The sequence below is a fragment of the Lepisosteus oculatus genome, chromosome 10, assembly GCF_040954835.1.
Source record: "Lepisosteus oculatus isolate fLepOcu1 chromosome 10, fLepOcu1.hap2, whole genome shotgun sequence".
Taxonomy (NCBI): domain Eukaryota; kingdom Metazoa; phylum Chordata; class Actinopteri; order Semionotiformes; family Lepisosteidae; genus Lepisosteus; species Lepisosteus oculatus.
In genome coordinates, this window is record NC_090705.1 from 2,434,919 (window position 1) to 2,446,339 (window position 11,421).

General features: G+C 40.3%; 1 protein-coding gene across 1 annotated transcript; it reads left to right on the plus strand.

The window, feature by feature from the left end:
- The first annotated feature begins 4,977 nt into the window (after nucleotides 1–4,977).
- Nucleotides 4,978–8,011, plus strand: sostdc1a (sclerostin domain containing 1a). Its single transcript, XM_006636186.3, has 2 exons — nucleotides 4,978–5,346; nucleotides 6,635–8,011. Exons 1-2 carry the CDS (start codon nucleotides 5,145–5,147, stop codon nucleotides 7,078–7,080), a joined length of 648 nt encoding a protein of 215 aa, XP_006636249.1. The 5' UTR covers nucleotides 4,978–5,144; the 3' UTR covers nucleotides 7,081–8,011.
- Nucleotides 8,012–11,421: the final 3,410 nt, after the last annotated feature.

Sequence of the window (11,421 nt, forward strand, 5' to 3'; positions counted from 1 at the left end):
CGATATAATATTTGTTGTTTACAGTACGTGCTGTAACAACTTAATCATACAAGTGCATTGAAAGAAGCAGTTAAAACAGGCAATAGCAGAAACAACACAAGCCATACTAGTCTGAAATGTATATACAAAGGGTATGGTAGTGTTACCACTTATCCAGATTAACTCAAATCATTTTAGTTAAACCCTTCTCAGATTATGTTTCCTGACAGGTTATGATTTAGACAGTTGTTGGAGTTAGCAGTTGGAAAGCTCACCCGTTATTACAAGTCTCTCTCCACCCAAAGACTGGAAAGCTACCAAAATCAAAGTAAATTAAGGAGACATGGCCTTTGTCAGTCATGTTCTTATTTTATTTTGTAAAAAAATACAGAGAAGGGCACATTTCACTAAAAGCCTGTATTTAAAACAAGATTGATTGTTTTAGGTCAGAATCTTTGAACTTATTTTACTGGCAACATATATGTTATTAAGACATAAATATGTCTTATGTGCAACAAAATGATAATTGTCCATGTAATCCATATAGTAATGAAAACTCAGGGTAGTGAAGCCTATGTTAAAGTATTGATCTTATAGTTCTAAGATATACAGCACATCACTTTCATACACAAATTATCATTGATGAATCGAACATCTATTTTTAAAAATACTGTTTTTAGCGCACACACAGCTTATACAGTCAGGAAAAACCATCTTCGTAAGTACTGTAATTAAGAAACACCAAATATATCACATTCCAGTATAACTTTCCATGTGGAAGGATAATATTATTATAATGGTACGACATGTTCACCAGCAGAGACTCCCCCTCTCCAAACACCATTTAAAACTTTAGGTTTTAGGAATAAGTGTGTCTCTTCTTAGCGGTAATGCTGGACAAACAAAGCACACACTGACCAAATTAGCATGGAAGTCAAAATGCGGCAGAATCGTCTTCCACCTCTGGGCCAGATTACATTTTTATATGAGTTCAAGTAGGCGGCTGCGTCAGCATGCATAGGCTGCAAAGGAACAAGAAACGGTGTACTCAACGCTGAAAAGAGAAGAGAAGAAACACAACGTTTCGTCTGTGGAGCCTTCTTCAGGTGTTAAGGCCCAATACCCGAAACGTCGTGTTCCTTTCCTTCTCTTTTCAGCGTGGAGTAAATCGTTACTTGTTCCTTTGCATTCCTATATGCCCATACGCTCCTCAAGTCTTCTTTCAAATGAGAAATCTGCGATCGCGAAAGCTTTGTCTCATTGGAAAGGGGGCCGTCTCAGGAAGAGGGATGGCAGCGGTGTCGTCGCATGCTTTCTGTTTCCCTTCCGAAGCAAAGGAAAAGCACATTGTCTGGACTCTGCTTACAGTACAGCCCGCAGGGATGAGGCACAATTCTAAAAGCCCGGGACTTTTCTTTTGTTCGGAATGCGGTGCACTCTATTGTCCGTGTCAGACGCCCTCGCCACACCCACTATCGCACCGCAGGGTCTTTCCTGGTAATGGACACGCTCTTATCTTGTATCTTGTCAATATATTCATAACTCATGCTTGCTTTATTTTGCGACCTATTATCTTCCTCTCTCTAGACCTATATGTCACAGCCTTTGTGGTCAGCGAGTCTACAAAAAGAGCAATCTCAGATATCCGGTTCTTGAGACGTACAAATTAATGCTGCAGCATATCATATATACTGCGCTGATATTGTTATTTTAGACCCTGCCACCCTGAAATTCCTTGTTGCTTTCAATGAAAGAGGCTTTCCATCCATATTTAAGACCCATCTCTGGGGATGGGGGGGGAGGTTCTTTTCACTGAAATTTAAGTTTCTCTTTCGGAAGTGTGGAAGGGGCTTACTTGGCTTCTCGGATAATAAAAGATTAGGTTAGACAGTGATGGTGTGAAATGTCACAAAAAGTAAGAGATACTATTATAGAGCAGTACAAAGCTTTCATGCGGATTCACTTTCACATGAGTAAGGAGAGAAACATTTCTGATAACACTCACACACATTTGAATTCCATTATATTATAATAGATGTACTGTATGGATTGTGCAAGATGATATACTGTATACTAGTCCACACTAACTAGATATGTCAAATGCCTTTTATTATTGAAATAATACTTGTGCTGGGATCAAAATCAAAACTGGTCAGCTATGCTATGCATACAGTATATTGTGTGCACATCAGCTGTACGAGATCAACATGTCCAGTCTGAAGGATCGCAGCCTATTGCCAGCACAGCACCCTGTTTATGAATCTGGGGAACTGTGTGTGGGATTTTGTTTCATCACGTCTGGTCAATCCATCCATTTTCCATTCACTTTTTCTGTCTCAGGGGCACGAGGGAGCCAGAGCCTATCCTGGCAAGCAACAGGTGGGGTACACCCTGGGCCGGACACCAGTACACCGCCGAGCACACACAGACACAGACACGCACACACTCACACCAGGGCCAGTTTTTCCAGAAGCCAATGAACCTCCCGGTATGTCTTTGGGAGGAAACTGGAGCACCCGGAGCAAGCCCACATGAACACAGAGAGAACATAACATACAGGTACTGTACCTGAGGTCCAGAACTGGCCCCAGGGCCCCAGAGCTGTGAAGCACTGATCTTCACTGGTAGGTACTGTGCCAACTGTGTGACCCTTGTTCTGTCACAAATTCCCTGAACACAGCGTGTTCAACAACATTCATGTTTGGTGTTTGCTGCCCTGACTCTCTGATTTGCACAGCTGGGAGCTGTGGGACCATTTTTTCAATGAAATAACCGCCACCTCTAGACAGATGACTATTGGCACAGAAGGCTAGAAATCCCTCCTGGGGGAATTATTATGTATCAGGTGAAAGCTACTGTTCTTTTGCCAAACAGCTGCTGGGTACAGATATTGGTTTAGCTTTTCACGGTTGATTTTTGTGAATATTTTACTGAGGTTGCCATGGTTTGTTGATCTGCAAAGCACACAAATCATTTTACTGTTCGCATCCTAACTTCCCACTGTAAAGATTTCCTTTCTGCCGAGTAAGGTAAGGTTCAGTAAGCCCATGTACAAGTTTTGACCTTCACCTGAGAATGACTTTACTACCATTAACACTGAATTTCTGAAGCACAATAATGTATTCTGCACTCATCCATGTGAAATAATTATCTTGTCACAAGTCAATATACAACAAGAGAGTATTAAGCCGACACAAAACTCTTTATTATGTTGCCTGAAGGCCTTGTCAGTTTGAGCTTCCGAATCAATAAGAGCCTGTGTTCTTTTTCCCAGTGGATTTGAAAATGACTTTTTTTACTCTATATTTAGGGTGCTAATTGCAGGAAGACATGACTATATTTTGTGTAATACAAAACCCTTAACAAAGTCACGCTAGGTATCAACCTTTTGTTTTGAAAGAGAAAAGAAAACATAAGTGTATAGTTGCTGGGCAAATTAAAATAATACAAAATATGTGATGGACTGAGCAAAGATTTTGAGACAGATTCTAGGTCAGTTATTCAGCTGTCTGTTCAGAGCTATTCCAGGTATAGAGAGGTAATGAAGAGAGTTACAACTGCAATCCGAAAAGGATATTCATCAGAATTAAACTGAATTATATCCAAGTGTCCCGGAGTGTCTGAATTAGGGACAGCTCTCTCTCTGCTTTAAACTGAGTCTCCATACTAGCCATCATAACAAAAGAAGTACAAAGAACTGCGTTATTGCTCAAGGAGACAGTCACAAGCGCAGATGAGGTGCGTACAGGCACATCATTTTTCATCTTCAATGTAAAGATCGTCTGACATCACCGTCCCTTCTCTCCATGCAGGAGTCCTGACAATCTGAACATGAGAAACCCTCTGGTTCATCCGTCATGAGTGGCTTCTAAAATTTCCTTTTCTTACCTGGATTAAAGGATGTGGCAAAGCACCACTTCATCTTGAGAGTATTTGAGATACAGGTGCCTGGGTTTTGTTCGTCTAAAACGTGCAGTTAACATCCCGAACCCATAAGTGAACTGCGAGAGCTCGGGAGTTTAAGGTTTCTTCTAAATCACAGAATAGTTGTATATGACCACATCAGTGAACGTTTAATTTATAATAAGTTTATTTAATAAGTAAATGCACGGCTATCTAAATAGAGAACACGTCAATTAAAACTCTTTGTGAACAGAAAGCAGGTAAATATGTGTTCTTTCTTTGCGTTCTGATTTTGTGCCTCTTTCTAGCTTCTTACCTTACAAGGTAAGGTTAGACTTTGGGCAAGGTTAGTCTGAAAGGTTAGACTTTAAGAATCGGGCATTTAAAAAACATATAAACTTCGTCCACTGTGTGGCAGAATAGTCACTCTAAATACTACAAAAAGGGGGAAATAAAGGTCGTGATATTATCTACATTATTTATTCCGTACTGAATTGTTCACTTATATACTGAAAATGATTTAATACGTGATGCTTATATAGATTGCATAGCATGTCTAGGACAGAGTGACGGCGCAGGTTGCATGCTATAAATTGATATTCAAAATGTCCTGGGGGAAAACAAATATAAATGTGGATTAGAAATGAACTAATGAACTAATAGGACATATTCTGTTCATTTAAAAATACTGTAATTTACTGTATTTTCTATATTTCTTTCGTGTGAATTTAATAAATTTGGTTGGCTCAGGTTTCTCAGAGATGATGACCAGCGGGTCAACATGTCACACGATCAACTTGCGAGCGTTAGTCTGTAACGACATGAAGGGACCATGTTCCCTCGAACGAATAAACTTTGCTGTAAAACATTACAGCGAATGAGGGCAAAACTGCTCTTTCTGTTCTATTTGGTGCCTTACACGCACTACAGCTTTCCAATCCGCACCAACGAGTCTAACACAATGTTGAATCTCATTACCTACAACAGCGAAAGAACCGCTGTTTAAAAACCAGAAGACGCTCCTTCCCTGGGAGGGGTGTGATTTTAGCGAGCGTCCACGCCCATGTTCATAACTGAGGCCGTCCACACTACACCTGAACAGCTGCCAGGCCACAGCGAGAGGCGGGTATATAAACCTCCTGTGAAAAGGTATTGCAGTACCGCTCTGCAAGCTTCGAAGCCGGTCGTCGTTTATTTAAAAAAAAAACCCACTCACGGGATTTTTCTGTCTGAAGTTTTTTTTTTTATGCAGCAAAACAGTCATGCTCCTGAATACGGTTGCGTACCGCCTGCTGTTTTTAGCAGGCATCCTAGTAAAAGGGTATCTGACTTTCAAGAATGATGCTACAGAGATTCTGTACACCCACGTGGTTCACCCTGTCCAAGATCAGCCCGTCAACGTGTCGTTAAATCAGGCAAGAAATGGAGGCAGAAACTTGGGACATACTGGGTCCGATCGAAACGGTAAGGGCGATGACGATTATTTCAACCAGATTTGGGTATTTACGGTCCTCGCAGGTTACTGTTACAATTATCCGAACCACAACCGCCTTCCCAGTTGGAAACAGGGAGCTAGAGATGTTGTTGGAAACGGTTTCATCTTTTTTTTCCATTTAAACTTAGGTGTGCTCTGGGGAACAGGGAGAAACTCATCAGAACAGCGATATCTTATATTTGATCATAAACATGTTATCTCTTATTCGGTGCGTTCGGAACTTGACTTACTTGTACTTTGCTATAGGGCATAAATAATTTTAAATATATTGTATCTTACTTTTAAAATGAACGAGGTCCATAATTTATAGACACTCATCTCGAAGTCAAGTACCTGTACCTCTCCACTGATTAAAATTAAACTTGGGGAAACTGATGTGTCCTATCCAGGCATACTGTATGTCAGGAGGACTGAAATGCAAAGACTTGTATTGGTAATGTCCGCAATCTGCATTCTGTTTTGAATGCTTGTCCTGTACTGTACAGTTTGCACATTGTATTGTGTAGGTAGTTTTTTGACATTCCAATTACCTAAAGTATAATGGGACCCCATGAGGGGTTAATAATATCAGATATCATTAGAAAACAGATGAAGTAAACTTTAGCAAAGCCATTCATGTTACATATCCATTTGGCAGACAACCAGGCATGAGGAAAAGGTAAAAGTGAATTCGGCTGCAGTGGGTGTGTCTGTCCTATTGAATAAAAGAACACTTACTTGGACAGGAAATCTCAGATTATAGTGCTGTTTATTTTGAATGCAGATTACCTTGAGGAGAAACGCCGTGCTTTCATTAATCAAGAACTGTCACTGAAACGGGACTTTTATGATCTCAGAGGTGTATCTCCTGCATTGTGAAGCAGTGGAGGGTTGGATTACAGCGCGAAGAGATTCCCCCTGAAGCAAAACTTTTTGTTGATGTTTTCAACTTGTCTGGGGGTCCACCTGAGGAAAGAAAAGCCTGAGTGATCATCAGTTTTCTCGGCTAGAACCAAGAGGGTTATACCCGTATTTAGCACCGCTGGTGACAAAAATACACTGCAAAAACATGGGGACTCTGCTGCAGGAGTCTGCTGTCTAAAAACGCTGTGCAAAAAAAAAAAACATTAACTGAACGATAAATTGAATTACAGTTCGTGTTGTGAATGAATGTTTATGTTAAAGCACTGTAGATGGAGGGGGGGGGGGGGAGGGATTTAGTGATTATTCTCCGGATAAGACTAATTTCTTTTTCCTCTCTTGTCTGGCTCCCCACAGATCAAAGTCAGGTTGGGTGCAGAGAACTCCGATCCACAAAATACATCTCGGACGGCCAGTGCACCAGTATAAACCCCGTGAAGGAACTTGTGTGCGCCGGCGAGTGCCTGCCGGCCGAGATGCTGCCCAACTGGATAGGCGGCGGCGGCGGCTCCGGCCGCAAGTACTGGAGCCGGCGCAACGCGCAGGAGTGGCGCTGCGTGAACGACAAGACCCGGACGCAGCGCATCCAGCTGCAGTGCCGCGACGGCAGCACAAGAACGTACAAAATCACGGTGGTCACCTCCTGCCGCTGCAAGCGCTACGCGCGGCAGCACAACGAGTCCAGCCACAAGTTCGGGGAGGCGTCCCGGCCGAACCCCCCGCACCAGCACCGGGGCAAGAAGCGACAGGGCAAGGCCAGCGCGCAGAGCGTCAACTGGCACGAACTGGAGGCCAAAAACTAACCCGGGACCCGCCGTGGCCGTGATGGGGACGGACAGTACCATCGGCCTCTGCGCGACCCTCTAGTTTGGACAGCTGAACAACAGTGTGTACGCTGGGGTTGGCAAGAGTCACTCGTTTAAAAATTTTGCAGGTTTCCCCCCCCCCCCCAGTTGTGTCAGCTCATGAGGTTGCAGGAGGGGCATCTTCATGGGATGCACAGCACAACATTCTCCAAGCTGAAGACTGTTTTTGAGATGTTCATATAATTGAAGAACTCTTTGCACGCAAACATAAGGCTTCGCCAGACGTCCGCAATATAATGAAATGTCTGGACCCAACAACATATTTTTTTCTAATTTAATTTCCGTGATTTTCATCACCACTTCAGAATGACTTAACTCACAAAGCATTCAAACTTCTGATGTGTATACCACATTGCTTGGGGGTTATCATATAATGTTCTCGTCATCCTAGCTATAAATAACAGAGCAATAAAACCTCAGTTTTTCATTTCAGTCTTATGCTTATAGCAGACATCTTTATCTTTGAACAGTGTCTGAATTTTCATGTTCTGATGACTGATTCACCTAGTGCTTAGAACAATGGAAAAAAAACACCTTTAATTAGGCAATGAAAGTCCCTCATTTGTCATTTCAGAAAAATGCATTAAAAAGGTAAACAGTACAAGGGAAATTACATTTCTGCTTCATAAAATTATTTAATGGGTTGATATGTTTAAAAATATTTCCCTTTCCTGAAATTAAGTTTAATTTACAGTAGTTATGTAAATAGTGTAATATATATTTTTATTGTGATGGCATCACTGGATTTCTTTGGTAATTTTCCTTTTGATAATAGATAAATTGTGTGTAACCCTTAGCACAAAGGTCAAAGTCAACAGTGCTGGTGATATTTTTTAAAAAATTAAACATTCTGTGATGTACAGTAAAAGTGTTTTTTCGTTGTTTTTCTTTTTACTGCTGTATGTTGGAGGGGGTACAATGTCAAGAGACCTGCATCAATAAGTAATGCTATTTGAGAATAAGCTTTTGAGTTTAAACACATTTTGCGTTGCTTAAAATAACTCCCTCCTCATCTCAAGCTTACCTGAAGCACACAAAAACGATTTAATAGTAGCAAATCACAATGAGAACAGAACCCAAGAACGTAAGAAAGATAGGATGAGAGGAGGCTACTTTATTCATCTTGCTCATGTAGTTGTCAGTAGATTATACATTCAAATACCTAGATGTTTCTTGAAGGTTCTCAGGTAATCATGTTCAACTGAAGAGCAACAATCCACTCAAAGATACTGTAGATCTGGATGCAAGATCTGTGTTAGCCCATTACTTTTTTCTGTATTCTATTACATTGGCAAATAAAAGCTATGATGTAATTACTTAAATTGCTAGAAGCAATTTATTGACAGGAGGAATGCCCATTCTCTTGCTGTGTCTATAGGAGTAATTATCTAAGATCACTTTCTAAAGATATCTATGTTATAGCCACCGTTCATTATAGAAAGGTGCATCTCCAAGTTACCGTGAATCTGTTAAGGTCAATGAGCATCTCAAGGCTGAAACAAGAGGCTTTAAAAATAGCTATTAAAGAAGACTTGTTTTGCAAGAGTTACTGGACACTACAAACATTTCACACTCTGTGATACCACACATTTTCACTGTAAGATTTACAAAAGTCATTCATGGCCAGAGTATGACATAGTGGTGACACATTAGTAACACATTGGTACAAATACGTGTGTGTCTGGGGTTTACCTCTTCAGTACTACTGTAAGATACTCCACTCTAGCACATAAATGTCTTATTGACAATTGACAGTAAGAGCTAAAATGTGTTGAGCAACCATATGATCAACTGAGTTTTGTAATTTAGTGATGATCAAGCATTTCTTGACATAACTAAATTTAAACAGAATTTTTAGTCAAACCAGTGCTACAATATTTAAAAAGAATAAAACGATCATTACCAGTCCCTCATATCTGTTATTTTCTAAAGAAAATATTGTCTAACCAAAGCTCTGAGCCATCTCCCATCACTTCCTGTCAAACACGATGTGCTGTTTCCTCACAGAGGAAATCATGAAAAAACTGAGCTTCACAACTGAAAAGGCTAAAGGCAAAAACAAAATTAAAAGAACTGTGAGAATTTAGGAACATGCTCTTTTTAATATTCAAACAGATTTTGTCCCTTTATTGCACCACGCAAGTCAATTGACAAACAAGTTGTCCTTTACAGTGAGGACTTTGAGACCCAATTTAGGCAGAGATTCTTTAACTAGCCATGTGACTGAAGTGCTTTTCTCAAGAACACAACAGCAGCATGTCAGACAGGGTCTGAAGCCACTGACCCTACAGTCCGGAGTGTTCTGACAAGAACATTCTTAAAGCACAATCTCTATGAAACTCCTGCTCTTTAGCAATGCATTGGTCTTGCTGTTTATCTTCCTTTAAGTTCTCGGTCGGTGCCAATCCCAGCAATATTTGCCTTTTCTCACTGAAAATTAAACTGAGTTTTCTAAAGGAAAGAAAGCGATAAAAATTTGTAAATTAAGGCCACAGATATATACCCTTGGTCTTTCTAACTGCATTTCATGTCCTGTATTTACATGAGGATTTTCAGAAAGAAACAATGTCCCAAAGGAGGTTGTTTCTGTAGGAGCTTGCCTTGCCATTGAGCACAGAAGTACATTGACAAAAAGGAAAGGAACTGGTGTCACAAAAGCATTGCAGTTTGTCTTCTGTGGGAGTAGCAGTCTGGTTTCAGCTTCGTTGATATAAACTGTACCCTGGGGTTTGTTTAATGTCTAATGTTTAATGTACTTCTTCGTTGTGAGTTAGGAGAGGTGCAGACATTCCATCAGTATAACTGCCTTGAGCTATCACATTTTTCCTGTGCAGTGGTCATAGTTATGATCTCCTATCAATTTTTATTATAGCGATTATCTAAATAAAGCCACAGATTTGTTTAATTTCTGTGCTCAGCAAAAAAGCTGTGTTTTACACATTGAAGATTAATATTTGCGTGTAAGAAGAGATTCTATAAATAATGTAACGAAGAAAATAGGGTTGAAAACAAAAAGGCTTAAAGATTATTTAACTTTGTAAAGATAATTCTTTGTGCAAGGTCTGAATGAAATCAGCAGTTATGTGACATGGTGTATCCAAAATGCCAAAACAGAGCAGAGCTCAGCAGCAGCAGAGACAGGGGGCTCAGTCTGTGCGATGGTGGAGTTGTCTGCTGTCTACAGAGGGACGGTGTGCACACTCCACTCCAGGCACGGATACAGCGGAGCTGCACCTGTTACATGAACTCAGTTCTAACACTTCCTGGGTGGCCTGTATTAAACAGAGCATCAGAAACCCAACCCCTCTCTCTGAGGCTGTCTGTAGTCCAGTACAGAAATGATTGGGTCTGTAGTCTGTATCGTGGGTCTATATCCTCAACTGAAAATCTTTATTTTCATGTATTCACATTTAAACATTTAACATGATTAAGAATTAAGACTACACAAGCGAAAAGTGGGTATATTTTGTACATTAATCACTGTAAAACATTAACCTGACTACTTCCAGCAACGTAAAAGTTTCAGTTGAGATCCTCTTGAATAGATGTTTGCAATGATTTTATACTCTTTTCCATACTGATCTCAGCTGAACAGAGGCTGTAAAGCATTTTCTACTTTCACTAGTGCAGAATTACATTGATTTCTATAAATTAACATTTTGTATGAAACACATTTTAATTTTTTAAAGTTATTATTAGGGTTAGGGTGCTCAATTTGCTTAGCTTTTGTTTCTTTCCTCTTCTTGATTAACAAAACAGTTGTCATTTCAGCTACTGTATATCATAGGCCTGCTGTCCCTTTAGATATGTGGCACATACTGTAATATCAGGAAATCTTAACCTGGTAGACAAGAGTTCTGGTACAGAAAACAGTAAGGATAGACATCCTTTTTAAGAGAAGGATCTGTGTTATCAGGTTTTTCATCATAAAACATTTTAGTTCTGTCACTGTTTTTTTTAACTGCAAAAGTTTTTTTAACTTTTTTAATGGCTTCCTTGAAACTTCCATGTGACACCAGTGAACAAGATACAGAGATTCCCAACACAGCACCAAAAACCTGTTAGCCACAGTCAGAGCAGAACACCAGTTCCCCTTCTACCACTGCAAGAGGCCCCACTGGAGTTCAGTGAGAGCATTAGCCGAGAGTAAGGAACATCCTCAGACAAAGAAAATGAAGCCGTAACTTTGCACATACCTGGGCACTCCCAAAGAGCATCCTCTGAACATAATCCACTGCACACAAGGGATATCATATATTGTCTATATGGAGGAGTTGA